The 23152-nt window shown below is 41.0% G+C and overlaps 1 protein-coding gene and 1 long non-coding RNA gene across 6 annotated transcripts in view; one reads left to right on the top strand and one right to left on the bottom strand.

Moving 5' to 3' along the window:
• The first annotated feature begins 5386 nt into the window (after window positions 1-5386).
• Window positions 5387-5885, top strand: LOC139028624 (uncharacterized). The gene is made up of 2 exons (XR_011480821.1): window positions 5387-5614; window positions 5717-5885. It is a non-coding gene; the product is annotated as an uncharacterized lncRNA (long non-coding RNA).
• A 7716-nt stretch (window positions 5886-13601) lies between these two features.
• The window catches only part of pfkpa (phosphofructokinase, platelet a), a 30085-nt gene continuing 20534 nt past the window's right edge, over window positions 13602-23152 (bottom strand). For 2 of the 5 annotated variants that reach the window (XM_024000248.2, XM_024000249.2), the window contains exons 16-22: window positions 22245-22397; window positions 19790-19954; window positions 19364-19425; window positions 19067-19178; window positions 18852-18951; window positions 16038-16143; window positions 13602-14264 (exon numbers count right to left, since the gene is read on the bottom strand). In XM_024000248.2, coding sequence (XP_023856016.1) covers window positions 14105-14264; window positions 16038-16143; window positions 18852-18951; window positions 19067-19178; window positions 19364-19425; window positions 19790-19954; window positions 22245-22397 — 858 coding nt within the window. In that variant the 3' untranslated portion in view covers window positions 13602-14104. Of the gene's footprint in view, window positions 14265-16037; window positions 16144-18851; window positions 18952-19066; window positions 19179-19363; window positions 19426-19789; window positions 19955-20562; window positions 20716-22244; window positions 22398-23152 lie in introns of all 5 variants that reach the window. The other 3 variants (XM_024000246.2, XM_024000247.2, XM_070446704.1) reach the window with 2 other exon arrangements.

Genomic DNA, 23152 nt, shown 5'->3' with positions numbered 1-23152 from the left:
ACATGGAAATAGAATTACTAGAATGGTAAATGGTTAAAAAAAAACTGAAATTGGTCCACCTATCACAGCACATTGACTTGAATAGCAATTCACGTTCTAGTGATTTTATTTCTATGATCCAGCATACCTCTGGATTATGGACAGGTCACTGTGAATGATTGGGGAATAATTACATTTTAGCACTCTTTGACACCACCACCACCGACTGAACTACAAAACCAGCCAGCTAGGGTCGAGGTCAGCCTCCCGTAAATATCTTCACACGTGTTAACGTGTCAGGGCCTTAATGCGCCAGCTAACAGCCCACGGGGGACCTATGGAAAAATAAAAATGGGTGGCTTGAACTGTCGAACAGGACTCTGGACCATCGTTATTTTTACAAGTCTTTACGACTCAATTTAGCTGTCAGGATATAAAACAAGCAGGTATCAAGCGTCAAAATAAAAGCGGCCCAGGTCCAAATGAGTTATTGTTAGTGGAGGTCTCCTGTCAATGATCTCTGCGTGGGGGTGGACGGGTGGAGGTGAGGAGGATGGGAGGGTCGGCTAATCAACGGGTTTATTTAGATCAGCCTATTTAGCCTTGGCTTCAAATCCTGCAGAAAATCAAAGTCCACTGGGTTATGTGGATGGGGAGATATGAGAGAGAGAGAGAGAGAGAGAGAGAGAGAGAGAGAGAGAGAGAAGGACAGAGAGAGACAGAGAGAGACAGAGAGAGACAGAGAGAGACAGAGAGAGAGGCCCCTTCACTCATTTGCTGGGTTGACATGTTCTAAGGGCTCCAACCAAACACCATCTCCTCAAACTACACCCTAATTATCCAACCGATTTCAATTAAAAACCCACATGTTAAATGCAAATGAACGGACGCTTTTAAAAAATATGTTTTCCTTTTTAATTTCCCTCCCTGTCTTAATATTCCAAACTGGATATTCCCCTGCTAGGAATTGATTAGGTTTTTGCTTTTCTTTTTTTAAGCTGGTTTAAATGGTAGCTTTGCTGCCTGTGTTAATTATTCTCTGATATAGCTTTTATATCACTCCTGATAGCTAATGTTAATGGCACTGTCTCTCCCTTCAGAAAGGCTTTTCTGCTGTTATTTCAGACCAATTGGAGCGTACTCTAAAGGAAGGGAGGAGACGATCTGTAATTAAAATTCTGTTCAGCATGACAACGCTGTTTCATGGCTCATTTTACACACGTGTGATGAATGCCTAATAAGCATGGTAACTACAATGGGTAAATAGATACCGGTAGTTCTAGGATACAGATTTACTATTATATAGCCACACCTACATTACAGCTCATGCTTATCTATAGTGGATACAGAACGTATTAGGTTGTGTTTACACATGCATCCCAATTCTGACCTTTTCCCACTAATTGTTCATTTGACCAATCAGATCAGCTCGTTTGCCTATAATTGGGCAAAATATCAGAATCGGGATTCTTGTGTAAACGTATTGAAATAATGAATGTGTTTGTTGTTCTGAAAGCTGGACATCTTTAAGGGGACAGTGGTGTGTGAGAGAACTGAGGTGTGTGCTGCGTGTGTGTGTGTTTGTGTGTGCATACTGATTCTGTGATGTGTTTACACGGTTAGGGGCAGCAGGGAGAGAGATAAACTCCTGGGACGGTGTCCACTGGGCTTGTCAACTAGTGTCACTCACTAATCAATGTATGCCCTTTTGCCTCTGAGCTGGTCTCAACTGAACAAAGAGAGCATCCAAGGGACCAGTCCTCTTCAGTATTTAACCTCCACTGTATCCTACCACTCTCTTTTTTCCTCATCAAAGCATTCTGGCTATTTTGTTTCCCAGCTCTGCAGAGAATTATTGCTCATGACAACGATCGCAGAAGTTTTTTTCCCCCATCTCCCTCTCGACTCAATGCATGGTGGGATTGTATTACCCTGTGATATTCTACCGCTACCTATTAAATATGCATGAACCCTGGAGATGAAAAATAATTTTGGGAATGCTGCTAGTAGACTGTCTCCCTCTCTTTGAATGTTCAAATATGCCTTCATCTTCTTTTGTATCAAACCTTGAATTCATTCTTTAATTTAGGATGACGGGGTATAACAGAACGCTGGGTAGTATTTTGCTATTGATCTCATTAAAAAAGGAAGAAAGGAAAAAAGAACGAGGTCCGGACTAAACCAGATGCAAGAAAACGAGGGGTTTGATCCACCAAATACGAACAACTTTGCCCCAAGCTCCTACCCATGAATATTTAGGAAATGAAATTGGAAACAATAAATGAAATTATGTACAGTATGTATGACGGATGTAAATGTGGACCACCATAATGTGGTTAGTGTTTTGCAACATGATCCTCTCCTTTTCTAGCGTTGAATTAGATTCATCATACAGAACAGAACTGCATGCAATCATCATGCAGTCTGATGTTGACCTCTGGTCCAAAATGTAAACTATTCATGTGGTTGTTTTGTATGTTCATCTGGATAGAGTTTAAAAAAATTCCGGACAAAGTTTGAGCCTAGTTATGCACCAAAAAGTACTTTCAATCAGGGGTTGGAACAGGATCAGGGAACAGAACTGAAAAATTGAAAATAACTAACATTTTCTTGGAATAGAATCATAAGAGGGTATGACAGTGATCTATACTGTTCCGGAACAGAACCTTTGATTTAAAAGCATGGGAACCAGTTAATAACTTTCAGGGCATTCATTTTCAGCCCTACACTTGTCTTTCCGTAACGCAAACAACTATAGCTTGCCCACTCCATAGCAAGCTGATCTATCTGCTCTGATTGGTGAAGTAATTTAATATCGAGCTAGATGCTAGATAATTGACCATTTCAAAGGTTTAAAAAGGAACAGAAAGGAACGATAAAAAACAGTACTTTTGGGGGGTTTGAATCGGTTCAGAACTTTATTTTGCCTGTCAGAACAGTGGAACGAAAAAATATATATATATTGTTCCAACCCCTGCTTTCAATGGTGATGTCCCACTGAGCAGGTACAGGCTATTGCAATCTGGGTCCAGGAAACTGTCCCTAAGTGTAATAAAGGCACCACCCAGCTAGCACATTTGGTTCCTTGGAAGTTGTGGGAACTTAAATTCTTGGTTTCCCATTGGTTCTGGGATCGAAGTTGTGGGAATGTACGTTTTTGGTTTCCCATTGGTTCTGAGAACAAAGCCCTACGCTTCCTGACCGGTAAAACATAATGTTTTTTAAACGTTCTGAGAACGGAAGTCAACATTTCTGAGAACTTTTTAAAATGGTTCCCTGAAAGTTTTCCTGGGAGGTTTTATTAACTTTGTGAGAAGGGAAATTATATGTTATTTGAAGGTATTTAAATAACGTTTTGGAGAATATTTTCAATAACACATTAAATAACACTGCTAGCTTACAGTAGGCTAACTGTTTGACTTCTAAGCACAGACAGGACACATTAATATTAATTTGCTTAGGCATTACTCATGCAAACACATTCATTGTTTTATTGTGGCACGGCGTCAGTGAGATTCAAACCTATGATCTTCTGTTCTCTATCCATGGAATTAGTCCACTGCACCGCCAGGATGGAGCTACTGTAGCATGCCATGTTTTTTTTATTCATACAAATCTGTTAATTTTAGTCTATTCAAACATTCCCTATTTCAAAGTAAACAAGTGCTAATTATGATCAGGTGTGGCCAATTAGTGGGCGTGGCCAACACACTTAACAAGTTAGAGGATAGAGAGAGTTTTGTTGATGCTGTGGTACAGTGGGGCAAAAAACGTATTTAGTCAGCCACCAATTGTGCTTGTTCTCCCACTTAAAAAGATGAGAGAGGCCTGTAATTTTCATCATAGGTACACTTCAACTATGACAGACAAAATGAGGGGGAAAAAATCCAGAAAATCACATTGTAGGATTTTTTATGAATTTATTTGCAAATTATAGTGGAAAATAAGTATTTGGTCAATAACAAAAGTTTATCTCAATACTTTGTTATATACCCTTTGTTGGCAATGACAGAGGTCAAATGTTTTCTGTAAGTCTTCACAAGGTTTTCACACACTGTTGCTGGTATTTTGGCACATTCCTCCATGCAGATCTCCCCTAGAGCAGTGATGTTTTGGGGCTGTTGCTGGGGCAACACAGACTTTCAACTCCCTCCAAAGATTTTCTTGGGGTTGAGATCTGGAGACTGGCTAGGCCACTCCAGGACCTTGAAATGCTTCTTACGAACCACTCCTTCGTTGCCCGGGCGGTGTGTTTGGGATCATTGTCATGCTGAAAGACCCAGCCACGTTTCATCTTCAATGCCCTTGCTGATGGAAGGAGGTTTTCACTCAAATCTCACGATACATGGCCCCATTCTTCTTTCCTTTACACGGATCAGTCGTCCTGGTCTTTGCAGAAAAACAGCCCCAAAGCATGATGTTTCTACCCCATGCTTCACAGTAGGTATGGTGTTCTTTGGATGCAACTCAGCATTCTTTGTCCTCCAAACACGAGTTGAGTTTTTACCAAAAAGTTTATTTTGGTTTCATCTGACCATATGACATCTCCCCTCTTCTTCTGGATCATCCAAATGCTCTCTAGCAAACTTCAGACGGAACTGGACATGTACTGGCTTAAGCAGGGGACACGTCTGGCACTGCAGGATGAGTCCCTGGCGGCGTAGTGTGTTACTGATGGTATGCTTTGTTACTTTGGTCCCAGCTCTCTGCAGGTCATTCACTAGGTCCCCCCGTGTGGTTCTGGGATTTTTGCTCACCGTCTTCTGTGATCATTTTGACCCCAGGGGTGAGATCTTGCGTGGAGCCCCAGATTGAGGGAGATTATCAGTGGTCTTGTATGTCTTCCATTTCCTAATAATTGCTCCCACAGTTGATTTCTTCAAACCAAGCTGCTTACTATTGCAGATTCAGTCTTCCCAGCCTGGTGCAGGTCTACAATTTTGTTTCTGGTGTCCTTTGACAGCTCTTTGGTCTTGGCCATAGTGGAGTTTGAGTGTGACTGTTTGAGGTTGTGGACAGGTGTCTTTTTATACTGATAACAGTTCAAACAGGTGCCATTAATACAGGTAGAGTGGAGGACAGAGGAGCCTCTTAAAGAAGAAGTTACAGGTCTGTGAGAGCCAGAAACTTGCTTGTTTGTAGGTGACCAAATACTTATTTTCCACCATAATTTGCAAATAAATTCATTAAAAATCCTACAATGTGACTTTCTGGATTTGTTTTCTCACTTTGTCTGTCATAGTTAAGTGGGAGAACTTGCACAATTGGTGGCTGACTAAATACTTTTTTGCCCCACTGTAAATGTTAAATAATATTCTTAGAACGTTCTCTGAACGTTACTAAAGTTTGCTTTTGATTTTTATAGAAATGTTTCTTAACGTTCTCCGAAAAATGTGAGTGTCACGAATCCCGCTTCCTGAGTCTGTTTTTGCCTGTGTTCTGTCCTGGAGTGTTTTTTCCGGTGTCCTGGAACGCACCCTGTCTGGTTGCCGGGCGACGTAGCTAGTTGGAGGATCTCTGAGTACCCGCACCTGTATCCCATCAGCTATCTGCACACCTGGTCCTGATCATCACCCCTCCACTTCATAAGCGCTGACCTGACATCCATTCCCTGCCGGATCGTTAGCCATGAACAGTATGTTGTGCCAGCGTATCAGCCTCCAGTTTGATAGAGTTTGTTTTGTTGTTTTGTACGTCTTGCTTGCCTTGAACTTACCTCCGTTTTTTCTGTCTACAGTCATTCACCCGGAACACTCATCCCATCCCTACCTGGTCGTCGGTGACTTCAGTTACTTCCTTGGATCTGCTTACTCAATTCCATCAACTCACCTCCGCTGCCCGCTCCGCTACTTGGATTTTTCTATCACTACATTTAAACTTGTAAATAAATACTCACCTTCGTCTTACTCTCCTTGTCCTGGTCTGCTTCTGGGTTCTACTTTAGAGAACCGTGACAGTGAGAACATTACTTTAAATAGAACCACGAGGAAACCTATGCTGAAGTACTGAAATTCCCACAGTAGAACAACTATTTGAGAACATTCCCAATGTCAAACCAGTTGAAGAACGTTCCTAGAACATTACCAAAATTGAAATGAAATGCAACCATGTTTGAAGATTTAGGAAACGTTCTGTTAAAGTAATGAAATAGAAATAAAATAATGTTTTTTCTCAATTTCGTTAAATGTGCTGAGAATGTTCTGAAGCCAAGCAACGATCTTGCACCATTCCCAGAAAGTTGTGGGAAGGTTGTATGCAAAATAACCATAGGACAACCACGCTCTCACCAAGCTCTAAGAAACATATGGTTCTCAGAACGTTATGTGCTAGCTGGGCAGTTTCCTCTGTCTCTGTCTCATTGAGTTATTGGGCACTCTGTGTTCCCTGTCTCTGTCTTTCTCTGAAATGTTGGGCATATATACACATTGTTTGTTATGTCATTGCTGCTGCTGGCTCTGAAGCCTTCCCAGCTAGCATATACATTTCTGAGAACCATATGTTTCTTAGAGCTTCTTGAGAGCCTGGCTGTCCCATGGTTATTTAGCATACAACTTTCCCACAAAATTCTGGGAATGGTGAAGGATAGTTGCTTGGCTTTGGAACATTCTCAGCACATTTATAGAACTTGACAAAAAAGCAAAAATGTTTCTTAGTATTTCAATACTTTAACAGAACATTTCCTAAATGTTCAAACATGGTTACATTTCATTTACATTTGTATTGACTAGGAATGTTCTCCAACTTGTTTTACATTGGGAATGTTCTCAAATAGTTCAGAGAACGTTAAGAAACAACATTCTTCAGTGGGAATTTCAGTACTTCAGCATAATATTTCCTACAGGTTTCCTCGTGGTTCTATTTCAAGTCATGTTCTCACATTTTTCTGAGAATGTTAAGAAAACTTTCCAGAAAAACCACAAGAAAACTTTAGTAATGTTCAGAGAACGCTCTACAAATGTTACTTAAAAACATAAACATTCCATTCTCATCATCAACAAAACTCTCTCCATCTTCTAACTTGTTACTTTAGTGTGTTCAGGTGTCCACTAATTGGCCGTAACTGATCTTAATGAATGCTTGTTTCCTTTGAAATGGTGTCTGTTTGAATAGACTAAAATTAACAGCTTTGGCGCAGTGGACTCATTTCATGAATAGAGAACAGAAGATTATAGGTTTGAATATTACTGATGTCGTGTCACAATAAAAAATAAATGTGTTTGCATGATTAATGCTTATGGAAATTAATTTCCATGTGTCCTATCGGTGCTTGGAATTGAATTGTTTATACCCAAAACAGGCTAGCAATGTTATTAAAAGTCTTATTGAAACATTCAGTGAAGGTTTTAAGGAAGTTATTTAAAAACCTTCAAATAACCTATAATTTCTGTTCTCAGTGTTAATAAAACCTCCCAGGAAAACTTCAAGGAACCAGAGTAAAATGTTCTCAAAACCTCCGTGCAACCTAAAAATAAACATATCCAGAACAGGTGAAATTTTCGCTTGTTTTCAGAATGTTTAAAAAACTATTACCGGTCAGGAAATGTATGGCTTCATTCCCACCAACAGTGTGAAACCAAAAACATACTTTCCCACAACTTCCAAGGAATCAAATGTGCTAGCTGGGTTCTGTAGGTCACACACAATGGTACAGTACAGTAGGACCAGCCTCCCTCCCTCCCGCGTCGACACACCAGCCCCCTATGGGTGGCATTCATTCACTCCAAACCACATCTGCATAACTGCATCTTTCATGAGCAGTTCAGCCATGCCGAATCCATATTGTATGGAGAGAGAGCCCAGCAGCCCCAATGAGTCCCCTTTCTACCAGAGAGACAAATCACCATGATCCACACCATCCAACGACCTGCAGTGGAGAGGAACTGCCTTTTCATGGACAATTAGAAGCCCTTCCATCTCTTTATCACCCTGGTGCTGGTTAGTACTGGCAGCTTGTTTGTGGCTGGTCAATATTAGCAGAAGAAGGATGTGGCCACTAGGTAGTGGGCCACCTCAGGGTTCTTATCAACTAAAGTGGTTTTTGATTAGTGTTAATGGGGGAGGCCTTTAATAGCATTTGGCTGTAACACCCAACGCTCATGATTCAAGTCTGCTCTCAACATTGTCATTGTGTGTGTGTGTACTTTGTGTGTGTGTGTGTGACTTGAAGCCTTTTGCAAGTCAAGGGAATTTGTGCAGCTGCACCGTTGAGAGCATCTTGACTAGCTGCATCACTGCTTGGTATGGCCACAGCACCACCCTCAATCGCATGGTGCTACAGAGGGTGGTGCGGACTGCTTCCACACGGCAAGCGGTTCCGGTGCATAAAGTCTGACACCAACAGGCTCCTGAACAGCTTCTATCCCCAAGCCATAAGCCTGCTAAATAGCTAACAGAATGGCTACACGGATTATCTGAGTTGACCCTTGTATTTTATTTTTGCACAGTCTTTATGCACACTCACAGGACTCTACACACTCACACGCACTGACATTCCAACACAAACATTTCATTTGCTCACACACAAATAACACTCACACACATATATACTGACTCTACACACACGCACACACTCACATACAATCATCATATACGCTGCTGCTACTGTGTTTATCATATATCCTGATGCCTACTGTAGTCACCTTACCCCTATACATATCTACCTCCATCACTCCAGTATCCCTGCACATTGTAAATATGGTACTGGAACTGACACTGTATATAGTTCTTATTATTTCTTATTTTTATTTCTCATGTTTTGTTCTTCTACCTTACACTCTTAGAAACAAAAGGTGCTAAGTAGAACCATATATGATTCCTCGGTTTGTCCCCATAGAGAAACCCTTTTTGGTGCTGGGTAGAACCCTTTGCAGAGGGTTCTGCCAAGAACCCTCTAGGAACGGTTCCACCAGCCTTATTTGCTTTTAAAATTGTATAATCTATGAGAATACAGTATATATATATCACAAGGAATTTCTTTGAGGGCCTAGTTACAGTATACCCTAACAGAGTGGTGTTAGGAATCTCCTGGTCTACATGCCACATCAGGCCTGCAAGTCACATTATGCTGGCTTGCAAAGTGATGTGTAATTCCTATTACAATTCCAACAAGTGGATTTGTAAATTACCTGCAACCTGCATTCAGTATGACTGCCAGGGTAGGGAAGATAGAACACTGAGACTGCCTCAATCATCAAAACTGGAACAACCATCTCAGTAATGGGTGCAATATAGTCAACAGATTGGATTAGTTCAGAAAACTGTAGGTTATTTATCTTTGTGTAGCATAAAATGTATTAACCAATCAATGTAAATGCAAAAACACAAATATTACAGTAAAACGAAAAATTCTGAAAATCTAGAGCATGCTGGGAAATATTATATGGTTCTTTGTAGAACCCTTCTTGCCTTCCAAATAAGCATTCTTGCCTTCCAAATAATCATCAAATAACCAGTTCTTCCAAAAACGGTTCTTAGGATGTTAAAGGTTCTAGGTAGAACCCTTTGCCTTACAAGAACCCTTGTCTTCCAAAAAGGATTATTCTGATCAAAATGGTTCTTGGTATAACCCTATCCCAATGCAAAGAACCCTTTTGGAACTCTTTTTCTAAGAGTGTATGTTATTTTTAGTACTATACTGAACAAAAATCTAAATGGAACATGCAACAATTTCAAAGATTTTACTGAGTTACAGTTCATATAACGAAATCAGTCAATTGAAATGAATAAATGAGGCCCACTCTATGGATTTCACGGCTGGGCAGGGGTGCAGTCATGGGTGGGCCTGGGAGAGCAGAGGCCCACCCACTGGGGAGCCAGGCCCAACCAATCAGAATACATTTTTCCGCACAAAAGGGCTTTATTACATACAGAAATACTCCCCAGCTCTGTTGGACATTCCTGCAGTCAGCATGCCAATTGCCCGCTCCCTCAAAACTTGTGACATCTATGGCATTGTGATGTGCGATGAAAATGCATATTTTAAAGTAGCCTTTTATTGTCCCCAGCACAAGGTGAACCTCTGTAATGATCATGCTGTTTAATCAGCTTCGTGATATGCCACACCTGTTAGGTGGATGGATTATCTTGGCAAAGGAGAAATACTCACAAACAGTGATATAAACAAACTTGTGCACAAAATTTGAGAGAAATACATGTTTTGTGAGTATGGAACATTTCACGGATTTTATTCCAGGTCATGAAACATGTGACCAACACTTTACATGTTGCGTTTATATTTTTGTTCAGTGTACACTGATATTGATTACTGCATTGTCACGTACTTGTGCACATGACATTAAAACTTGATTCCGCCCTAGTTTTGGTCTTAAACCTGTTGCCTAATCAATACCCTTTCACAAATGCTTTTAGCTATTCAGAGAATGCTGTTGGTCAGAGGGTATCAGTGTTGCAATACATCCATTGGTTACAATACCAGAGCAGGATCTTTGTCATCTTTTCACAATGTGGGCTATTTACGTCTGGGACTGTGAGTGGAATGAGGGTTTTCTTGTTGTGCATAGCTTTAGGATGCACTCATAACCCCAGAATGAAACAGGGCCATGGCTCTGACTTCCCAAAATGCCTGGCGTCTGGTAAGCTTGACAGCCGCTTGGCATACTAATGGCAAGTTAATATTATTCTTATGAACTGCGAGTGACTTCACATGTTAGCGAGCACTCTGTCAAATTAATGTCAATTCCATTAATACTGCCTTCTATTCCTCATCGCATGCCGCACCGGGTCTCGCTCTCTCTCTCTCACAGACGCACACGCAAAGTCATGCACCTACCCACACACACAGACATGCGGGACGTATACGTGCCCACGCACACACTCACACTGGCCCACACACTCGCCCACACACACACACATAGTTTTGATTCTTCACACAGAGGAGAGGAGAGATGAGACAGAGAGGAAAATGAATGTCCTGAATCATTTATCATACAGGTCCAAAAGTATAGATGATCCTGCGATGAAAATCTGTCCTGAGAAATGTCAGGATGATATTAACTCCAATACATCAAAGGACAGCTGCAGTCTCTGAGCTGACTGCCAACTAAAGCTCCTCTCCTTTCATTAAATACAGCAATACACCGCCACCGTCAATATCATCTACTCTGTTCTCTCTATCTGTCACATACAGACGAGTAAATAAAGACACAAACTGCAAGTCGCTTTCTTCAAAAGATTAACATTTTAAATGATGCAGAGCGAACATCATTAGCGGCTCCAATACAATTCCTTATATCTGTCCGATGCCACTGAAGTGTGTGTGAGAGAAATGAAAGAAAATTGCTTTTCCATGTAGATTTCTCATATCACTTCTGAGGCAAATGCCACAGAATGGAGTAATGAATATGTTAGGGATGAGTGGACAGATAGCAGGTTAAACAACATAGAGACCAATGTAAAATTACAGCTTTTCATGCCCTCATGGAGGCCCTAATAGCCAAGTGTGATGACCAGTGACCAGTCTCCAGTATCCACTCATTCAGTAAATTGTAAAAATACTCAAACGAGGTTCAACTCACTGCACCTGCCTAAGCCAACACTACACTTCTCTGTGCTTTGCAACATGTTCAATATATCGTTCAACTGGGTCTGAGAACGAGAGCTGTGTAGTTCTAAATCAACCTGCATCACAGTAGTATCACTATTCCAATCCTGCATGGATCCAGAGAACGGAGGAATTGTACTCGTATTTACAATCCATTTCCACAGCTACAGCTATAGGCAATATGCATTTTCCTTCATGTGGCAGATATTTGTGCTGCAATGTATTAGCTATGCTAGTATTTTTAAATATTAATCTTTCCCGTGTCACTTATACATGATTTATCTGAAAGGAAAATATAGTTTTTTTAATAACACAAGCAAAGATTTATTGGCTGTCGTTACTCTTGTAATCACAATACCTTTTAAAGTAATCTATTTTAGCCCCATGGTGGGTGGACTTTATTCACCATTTACAGCTAGAAGAATTTTCTGCCAATATTCCTCATTATCCCTTAAATTCAAGTGTATGAACTTAAAGAGGAGAACATGCTTTTAATCTAGTAAAGGTCAACATAGCAGCCCATTTCAGTGATTCAGTGTCCCATCTTGTAATTGGGCCCTTGGTTAAAGAGAATGCAACATTAAATGAAGACAAAGTTGCGGCTTTGATACATAACCAGAGAGAGGACCCTTCATTTGCAACCTTTAATCAGCCCGATGAGATCAGGTGTGTGTGTGTGTATGTGTGTGTGTGTGTGTGATTTTACAACAGAAAGAGGGGAGAAATGAAAGGTAATGACTATTGATTACCTATGTGCATATGACCCCACAGGCTCTCCCTCTGCATTCTTAAATCAACTCAAATTATTGGAGTTGCTAATTTCGTGCTGCGGGAGGGTCAGAGAAGCAATGGGAGAATAATACCTCCCTCCACCCCAAGCCCTGCTCACTGAAGGTGAGGAAAACAATATGATGATGAAAAAGAGAACGCTTTTGTTAGAAAGCATGAGTGACTTATACTATAGTGACTTATACTAATATGTATCATATTGGTTTGAGTTAAAGCTGATTCCCAAGGGAATAAAGATGGTGGTTATGGGGAACTTTTATGAGTAGAATTCATATTTCGTGTTGCTGACTGTCACTTTGCAGTGGTCTTAGCCCTCTGCATACACGCTCACATTACTGCTTATGATTAGCAAAGCAAATCCATTTAGGTGTGAAAAAAATAACCCTGTTACATGTATACACATTTAATACACCTCAGGGAAATTGAAATTCCCTTTAAATTAAAAGATAAATTCATTATTATGGTGGCTATGTGGACACACAAGTTCAGGCACAGGCTTCCATATGTCTTTTTTAAAATATTTTTTTACAAGAGCCCATGCTCTGAAATGGTTCTGAATGGAATAGGTAGAAATTGTAGGGAGCTTGTTGGAAAACGCCTAGTTGGAAAATGTAGCCTCGGCTACACTGCAGGTAATATTATAGTGAACAGAGACAGTACTTTGCTGCCATCAGGTGGCAAAGAAAATAAAAACCAATGACGCATCTAATGCATATGGGATCTTACCGATTCATCATCAGGGCCTTATTCATAAAGAGTCTCAGAGTAGGAGTTCTAATCTAGGATCAGTTTTGTCTTTTAGATAATAATGAATAGATTACATGAACAAGGAGAACCTGATCCTAGATCAGCACTCCTACTCTGAGATACTATATTAATACAGGCCCAGGAAGGTATAATGAAACCCATTGCATAAGGCTTTTAAAATGACTTTTTAGTATGTTTGAGTAAATACACAAGTATGTGACCATTAATACAATAAATGCAACGACTTCAGTTCCTTTGTATTTTCATGTTTAATAATGTTTATTGTGTGGGAAATATTGGCCGTACACATTTAAATTAATGGTGCATTACATTTGACTCCTACTTTAAGTAGTGTCTAAATAGTAGTTGTATAATATATCCATGTTTCAAGCAAATTAACATGAAGTTAAAACAAAAACAAAACATTTGTGATGTGAAACCCACAGGCAATATCAGCATTGTATTTCATTCAGTCTTACAGGTACGTAAATATGGCCAGTAACTTCACACTGGCAGAACTACCGTATGGTGTTACATATTCTCAGACTGGTTAGTCTTGGGAACAGACATCAGGGTGTCAGAGGAGGAAGGAGAAAGTACAGTTCAACAAAAAGGGTCACTGATTGACGACACAGCCACAGTGACTGACAGGGCAAGGGACAGACACGACGACTGAGTTAGAAATAGAAATTGCCAGTGGTCTGAGGGGGTATGGGTTGTTGGAGCAGGCGGGTCAGTGTGAAAACAGACAGAAGCACTGGAGTTAGGCTGGAGAGCTCTCAATGGTGACAGACAGACATTCCTAGTCCTACTGTATATGCCGGTTTGTAAATAAAACAAAAAAGGAGGGACTTTTACAATGGGGACGAATGAAAGACAGACAGAAAAATAAACAATGTGACTGATGACTGACCAACAGAGGACTCTTACGCTGCTATTGGTTGTTGCTAGTTGGTACTCTTTTACGCAGACAGCCCCCAGGTCTAAAGGGGACAATCAGACAGACCTATGACCTATGACAACAGATGCTCACATGGCACCGGAGGGGTCCGACTCCTTGGGCATGATGTTGCGGACCACGTGCTCCAGCTGGCCAGAGTCGGACACGTCATAGCTGGTCTTGTACTTGGCCAGGATCTTCATCAGGGGGCGGAGCTTCAGCCACCACTGTTCCTTAGGGATCCTGTGGCTGCAAGGAGATGGACAGAGGGAGAGATTGTACAGCTGAAGTCAAAAGTTTACATACACCTTAGCCAAATACATTTAAACTCAGTTTTTCACAATTCCTGACATTTAATCCTAGTAAAAATTCCATGTCTTAGGTCAGTTAGGATCACCACATTATTTTAAGAATGTGAAATGTCAGAATAATAGTAGAGAGAATTTTTTATTTCAGCTTTTATTTATTTCATCACATTCCCAGTGGGTCAGAAGTTTACATACACTCAATTAGTACTTGGTAGCATTGCCTTTAAATTGTTTAACTTGGGTCAAAAGTTTCGGGTAGCCTTCCACATGCTTCCCACAATAAGTTGGGTGAATTTTGTCCCATTTCTCCTGACAGAGCTGGTGTAACTGAGTCAGGTTTGTAGGCCTCCTTGCTTGCACACGCTTTTTCAGTTCTGCCCACACATTTTCTATAGGATTGAGGTCAGGGCTTTGTGATGGCCACTCCAATACCTTGACTTCGTTGTCCTTTGTTGGAAGTATGCTTGGGGTCATTGTACATTTGGAAGACCCATTTGTGACCAAGCTTTAACAACCTGACTGATGTCTTGAGATTTTGCTTCAATATATCGACATCATTTTCCTTCCTCGTGATGCCACCTATTTTGTGAAGTGCACCAGTTCCTCCTGCAGCAAAGCACCCTCACAACATGATGCTGCCACCCCCGTGCTTCACGGTTGGGATGGTGTTCTTCGGCTTGCAAGCTTCCCCCTTTTTCCTCCAAACATAACAATGGTAATTATGGCCAAACAGTTTTATTTTTGTTTCATCCGCCCAGAGGACATTTCTCCAAAAGGTACGATCTTTGTCCCCATGTGCAGTTGCAAACCGTAGTCTGGCTTTTTTATGGCGGTTTTGGAGCAGTGGCTTGTTTCTTGCTGAGCGGCCTTTCAAGTTATGTCGATATAGGACTTGTTTTACTGTGGATATAGATACTTTTGTATCTGTTTCCTCCAGCATCTTTACAAGGTTCTTTGCTGCTGTTCTGGGATTGATTTGCACTTTTCACACAAAAGTACGTTCATCTCTAGGAGACAGAACGAGTCTCCTTCCTGAACGGTATGACGGCTGTGTGGGTCCATGGTGTTTATACTTGCGTACTATTGTTTGTACAGATGAACGTGATACCTTCAGGCGTTCAGAAATTGCTCCCAAGGATGAACCAGACTTGTGGAGGTCTACAATATTTTCTGAGGTCTTGGCTGATTTCTTTTGATTTTCCCATGATGTCAAGCAAAGAGGCACTGAGTTTGAGGGAAGGCCTTGAAATACATCCACAGGTACACCTCCAATTGACTCAAATGATGACAATTAGCCTATCAGAAGCTTCTAAAGCCAAAACATAATTTTCTGGAATTTTCCAAGCTGTTTAAGGCACAGTAAACATAGTGTATGTAAACTTCTGACCCACTGGAATTGTGATACAGTGAATTATAGGTGAAATAATCTTTCTGCAAACAATTGTTGGAAAAATTACTTGTATCATGTACAAAGTAGATGTCCTAACCGACTTGCCAAAACTATAGTTTGTTAACAAGACATTTGTGGAGTGGTTGAAAAACGAGTTTCAATGACTACAACCTAAGTGTATGTAAACTTCCGACTTGAACTGTAACTACAGAACTACACTGGGATTGATTATTTTAGATGTTCATGTAAAAACACATAAGGGACATTTCAAGTGGGACTTAAGGTGTAGGTGTTACTGTCAGGGGGTGCTGTACAGTGACCTACACAAAGTCAGTTTCATCCTTCAGCTGTACGACGGGCTGGAAGACCAGGGCCCTGCGACGCATCCCCAACAGACAGCACGTGTCTTCTGTGTTGGCAAACACTCTCCCTACAAAACAACAACAGTCAGCAGTCACACACTCATCCATGGTTTATATGCCACTTCACGGTTATGGTCTAAGTTTCCAGTAAATTATTATGTTAATGGTTGGTAAGTCAACTTCCTACAATTGTCTACATGGATCTAGGATAATGTTTGAATGGGAAAGGGGAATACTGTTCTAATTTAGGTTTGACAGAGTGAACCATCTAGGAGTCTTGCAACAGTGTGCTGAATAAGAGCAAACCGTGAACAAAGAAAAGTACACAGATCCAGGTATTATATCAAAATATAATATCTGCTCTAGCTTTCTTTAACAGTAGCACTGCTACAAACACCAACTAAACTCTATTTGAGACACGTAACACTACACGGGCATGATGGGTAAAGGGACATGGAACTAGATCCCTTGAAATAGATGGTCATGGAGCCAGAGTCAATTAATAAAGTCATTTACCTTCATCTTATGTCATCCATGTGCACAACAAATAGACAAAAAAACAAAGAAGAATGTAATGTTTTAACGTTAGCCTTAATCAAGAAACTAGTATAGTACTTATTTTACTATTTATTTACTTAGTAAATAAGTAATATTAAAACATTTACATGATGTGGTATGCACTTATAGTGCAGTATAAGCGCAATTGTCCCTTTCATATATTATGGAATAGTTACTTGCAATTTCATCATGCAAAGTGTTCAACATAGCCCTTACACATTATATAAAATAACAAATACGCAAATGAAACTGGAAGGAATTTGAAAATCTGCTGTGTGATGGATGCATTGTGAACAAAACTACATAAAACTAGAGGTCGACCGATTAATCGGAATGGACGATTAATTAGGGCCGATTTCAAGTTTTCATAACAATCGGAAATCAGTATTTTTGGACACCGAATTGGCCGATTATTATTTTTTTTTTACACCTTTATTTAATCTTTATTTAACTAGGCAAGTCAGTTAAGAACACATTCTTATTTTCAATGACGGCCTAGGAACGGTGGGTTAACTGCCTCGTTCAGGGGCAGAACGACAGATTTTTACCTTGTCAGCTCGGGGGATTCAATCTTGCAACCTTACAGTTAACTAGTCCAACGCTCTAACCACCTGATTACATTGCACTCCACGAGGAGCCTGCCTATTACACAAATGCAGTAAGCCAAGGTAAGTTGCTAGCTGGCATTAAACTTATCTTCTAAAAAACAATCAATCAATCAATCATAATCACTAGTTAACTACACATGGTTGATGATATTACTAGTTTATCTAGCGTGTCTTGCGTTGCATATAATCGATACGGTGCGTATCGTTGCTCCAATGTGTACCTAACCATAAACATCAATGCCTTTCTTAAAATCAATACACAGAAGTATATATTTTTAAACCTGCATATTTAGCTAAAAGAAATCCAGGTTAGCAGGCAATATTAACCAGGTGAAATTGTGTCACTTCTCTTGCGTTCATTGCACGCAGAGTCAGTGTATATGCAACAGTTTGGGCCGCCTAATTTGCCAGAATTTTAAGTAATTATGACATAACATTGAAGGTTGTGCAATGTAACAGGCATATTTAGACTTATGGATGCCACCCGTTTGATAAAATTTGGAACGGTTCCGTATTTCACTGAAAGAATAAACGTCTTGTTTTCGAGATGATAGTTTCCGGATTCTACCATATTAATGACCTACGGCTCGTATTTCTATGTGTTATTATGTTATAACTAAGTCTATGATTTGATAGAGCAGTCTGACTGAGCGGTGGTAGGCACCAGCAGGCTCGTAAGCATTCCTTCAAACAGCACTTTCCTGCGTTTTGCCAGAAGCTCTTCCCTGTGCTTCAAGCCTATCAACTCCCGAGATTAGGCTGGTGTAACCGATATGAAATGGCTAGCTAGTTAGCGGGGTGCAAGCTAATAGCGTTTCAAACGTCACTCGCTCTGAGACTTGGAGTAGTTATTCCCCTTGCTCTGCATGGGTAACGCTGCTTCGAGGGTGGCTGTTGTTGTTGTGTTCCTGGTTCGAGCCCAGGTAGGAGCGAGGAGAGGGATGGAAGCTATACTGTTACACTGGCAATACTAAAGTGCCTATAAGAACATCCAATAGTCAAAGGTTAATGAAATACAAATGGTATAGAGAGAAATAGTCCTATAATTCCTATAATAACTACAACCTAAAACTTCTGACCTGGGAATATTGAAGACTCATGTTAAAATTAACCACCAGCTTTCATATGTTCTCATGTTCTGAGCAAGGAACTTAAACGTTAGCTTTCTTACATGGCACATATTGCACTTTTACTATCTTCTCCAACACTTAGTTTTTGCATTATTTAAACTAAATTGAACATGTTTCATTATTTATTTGAGGCTAAATTGATTTTATTGATGTATTATATTAAGTTAAAATAAGTGTTCATTCAGTATTGTTGTAATTGTCATTATTACATTTTTATTTATTATTATTTTATTTTATTATTATTATTATTATTATTTTTTTTTAAATCGTCCAATTAATCGGTATCGGCTTTTTTGGTCCTCCAATAATCGGTATCGGTATCGGCATTGAAAAATCATAATCGGTCGACCTCTACCTAAAACACTCAAAAAGTTATTGAAAGACTCCATGACAGATCCAGGTAAAGGTGCTGCATCACGATCACAATCTTCTCTGAGGACTAGGAGTCTACTGGCATGACTACAGTCTTTACTACTGTACCTTGTCTGAAGGTCTCGTTCATTTTCTTGGTGAGCCATAGCATGGCTTTGGCCGAGATCTTTGTCCCAAAGTTGCGGTCGAAAGGAGATGGTGCCCCTCCCTTTCAAAACAATCACAACAGCTGTCACTATATTCTCCTCCTCAAAAGTAGTGCACTATATAGGAAATAGGGATCTGTTTTGGATGCATCCACAGAGCATTCTACGGTTACCTACCTGCTGCATGTGTCCTAGTACATTCTTCCTGCAGTCAAACACTCCTCTCCCTTCCTCAGAGTACAGCTGGTAGATGAAGTCTGTCGTGTAGTTCTCGTTGCTGTTCTCATTTCTGCCACACCAAAATGAGAATGAGTGAGTGAGTGAGGGAGTGAGTGAGAGAGGGATTGAATGAGACGGTGAGTGAGTGGATACGTCCCAATTATCTCTCCTTTCTCCCAAAGTGTACACTTTTCTCTTGCCTTCACCGAAAAGGAAATATTGGGACACACCCAGTGAGTTAGTGCACTGCGTTACCTGAGGACCAATCCTCTTTGAATGGCTCCCTTCATCTTCTCTGTCAGATGCTCAACGTTGGACTGAAAGAAAACATGCTACGAGTCAGTGTTCCTTCTCTTGACCAGCAAAAAGCATAACTGCACCTAAAAAACATTGATCTATATTGGGCACAAATCCATGCTGTTCCACTTACACATGCTCTACTATAATACTGTACTTCTAGCCAAATAGAGCAGCTTAAGTATCTTACCTAAACAACAGTCTCTGCAAAGGCAGATGGTCATAACCTGACGTTAGCTGTTATAACGGCTTAGGACATATTCCATTTACAGTATGTCATGGTTATGAGACTGCTATGAGGGTTCAAGTTGAAGGTTTGGGAGAGGTTTTTCTGAATTAACTTGCACATATATTTCTGTCTGTTAAAGTGTGCGTTTGTCTCACCTGAAGGTCCCTGATGTCAAAGGGTTCTTCGTAGATGTAGGCAGCGTCCGCCCCAGCAGCCAACCCCCCGACACTGGCCAGGTACCCACAGTACCCTCCCATGGTCTCAATGATGAACACACGCCGCTTGGTCCCGCTGGCAGACTGCTTGATGCGGTCGCATGTCTGACACACACAAACACACTCACAGAGTTAGACAGACGCCGACAGCATTAGTCGGGAGATCAAATGAACAAACACACCATTCCAGCTAGACTACTGCCACAACAGAGGGTGTTAAAAACATGTGAACTAACTTTCTTTCTCATTCTGTTCATACATAATAAGTTGAGAATTCTTGGATTGTTCCCGACACGCTGTATTTACACATCTGAAGTGAATAAGTCAACCCAGGCTTCGTGATAGTACATGCCTCATCATAGCGTTACTCCGCCCTACTCATAGCAGACAACCATAAAGCATTCTGATACTGCCGCAGGTCATTGAGTGGTTATGATACCACGACACGGCTTGCCTGCTATACTAAGCACACATAGGCCCGTGTCATTCTAAAATGTTCTATTCACCAAAAGACTGGAGACCTGCAGAAGGCTAAAAAGTATATACTGTTTAGTGGTAAACATGTTACATTACATGCAGTGTGTGTGATACTGTCTAAACATTGCACATCTAAATGTTGTGATATTTTGTAACAGAGGTAAAACATCTAGAAGAGAGATTTCAATCGATAAGTCATCAAAGTAGTGTGATCTTAGTGGGGGTTTGTCCCTTACCTCCACGATGGAATTGAGGGCTGTGTCTGCCCCAATACTAAGGTCAGTGCCAGGCACATTGTTACTAATGGTGGCAGGCAGCATACACATGGGGATGCAAAACTCCTCATAGCTGGACCGAGCCTCATACAGCTGCAGAAGACACTCAAGCGCCTGAAGCAGTAGGCAGTAGTACAACACGCATTAGACAACCAGGAGGGAGACTTCTGACTGAGAGACGGTCGAACACACCTCTCGGAGACACTGATCGAGTGTACCCTGCTATTCCGGGCTCTTTCCGTGTGATAGCAGCTATGGCTTCCCATTGGCAGAGAGGGGGAGGGCGGGGAACAGAGGGAGGAAAGAGAGAGGGAAGGACGGAGGAAAAGGCTAAGGTAAGGAGCTGGGAGAGGAGGTAGGGAGGTGAGAGGAGGGGGTGGAGAGGTTGGAGGGTTGAAAGAAGAAGGGATTCATCTGATGGAGAGGCAGAGCGAGGTCTGTTTGGGTTTCGTAGCTCAATGCAGCTGGTGACACTGCCTACTGTACCTGCGGGGCACACAGGTGGCAGGACAAGCACTGGTCAAGTCCGCAAACAGAGGATGAGGATGATGACGGAGGGGGGATGGAGATGAAGGAGGAAGAGATGTCGGTCAACTTGTAGCCCAGACTGGACCTCTGCCTTGTTGTTTCACAACATGCTGTTTGGACTGCATGCAACAACTTTGTGATGTTGTGCCTAACTGCTGTATACAATCCTTTAAAAAGAGGACTCTTGTACAGTAACTCTTTTACAAGAACCTTTGTAAAAACGAACTGCACTAGATTCTGGTGGATGAATACTCACTAAAGTATTTAACCGTGTGCTAAAAAAGAAAAAAGAACTGTTCACCATTTTGCTGTAATCTTTACACAAAACACTTACTAAGGGATCGTTCTAAAAAAAAGTTTTATGCAAACTTAGCAATAGCACACACGTAGTATCAATGTGATGTTAGCAGTTAGCAGTCAGCTAGAGCTTCAACAGCTACTAACTACTTAGCTACCACAACTTAACAACTACAGCATGTTAGTTTGTGCATTTTAGAGGGTAAAAGAGCGTTCTATTAAACACTAAGCAGTGTAAAGCCTGAACGCTGTTGACCGTTGGTCTTTGTTAATGAGGTAGGTACACACACAGTCAAGGGGCAGGCTGGAGCAAACATGGTGGCCACCACGACATAGGTACGGTCAAAGCATGCCTCCATGTCATTACGCACTTACCTGGGAGTGCTAGGGACAACTCGGCTTTGGTTTACCAGCCATCCAATTTCCTCTCTGGGGATCAATACAGTTTATTCAAATTCAAAACTATGTGTTATGAATGTTTATCTGTTAGTTATAAACTGAGGGAAATATTTAGCCAACATTCACTGCATGGTTGTTAATTGCAGTAACGGTGTTATTGAATCAATTGTTACATTTAGTCAAATTTAGTACAGTAAATAAAATAAAACATGTTCCTATTCAAGTCCAAAACCTTTTGCCCTGTCAATTGTATCAATGCAAAGGTTGGCCAGGATAGCTGATCATGATAGCTGATTGGCTGATGCTGGTAAATGGAAGGCCGAGTGGGTTGGTCCAGGTCAGCGTTGCCCCTTTATGTGATTAGCTGAGCCTACCAGGAAGTAGGTGTAGCTATCTCTTTTTCCCCCAGCCTCGCTTACATCAGTGATGGCGTTCAGAGCCGTGTCAGCGCCAATGCTGAGGTCTGAACCCGGCACATTGTTGGAGACAGTGGCTGGCACCATGACCATGGGCACACAGAACTCGTCATATTTCCCACGGGCTTCTAACAATTCCATGAGTCCCAGGTAGGCCTGCAGGGCAGAGCCAGAGCCAGGGGTTTTAGTTACGAGATGGTGCTGATAAAGCAGACTGACAGTCAGGGAGGAGGAGACATGAAAGGATGCCAAGGGGAGAGCCAAGTCTATCACAACGGACAGCAGCGTGAAACAGACAGGTACAACTCCAGACATACACACACAGTGTTCCTACACACGTGTGCATACACACGCACACACACACACAAACTCAATTGAACACACTCTTACATACACATATATAGAAAGCTGGTGAGCCTAGTGCACAGGTGTGCGTGAAATGACGTGTGACTTAATGTGCATTCTGTGTTTCTGGGACCAAATTATCAGTTATCTTTTAAGTTTCAGACCGTTGGTTCACTATTCATTTTAATGTTTTGAATGCCTCAACTAAAGGATCTATTCTAGGTTTTGAACTGAAATCAAAAACTGAACAATGAACCAACTGTTTTTTCGAATTCTTAAATTGAACTGATTATTCATTTACTTATGCACTTGATGCAACAACAAGTACCAAATAATGTGCATGGCTATGCATTAAAGCAGGTGGGTACGAGCCAACGCTACAAAGAAGCAGATTGATGGAAAGGGTTGGCAAAATCAACACACAATGTTCTCTATGATGAACTCACACAATAAGCATTACAAATTTATATATTAGTTATATATACATATTAATACTTTACATCTACAGTATAATACATGTGAATGATTCATTTGAATCATGAATTTAATTACAAATATACAGTACC

Source organism: Salvelinus sp. IW2-2015, linkage group LG14 (genome assembly GCF_002910315.2).
Source record: "Salvelinus sp. IW2-2015 linkage group LG14, ASM291031v2, whole genome shotgun sequence".
Classification (NCBI taxonomy): Eukaryota; Metazoa; Chordata; class Actinopteri; order Salmoniformes; family Salmonidae; genus Salvelinus; species Salvelinus sp. IW2-2015.
This window is presented reverse-complemented; position numbering and strand designations above follow the sequence as displayed.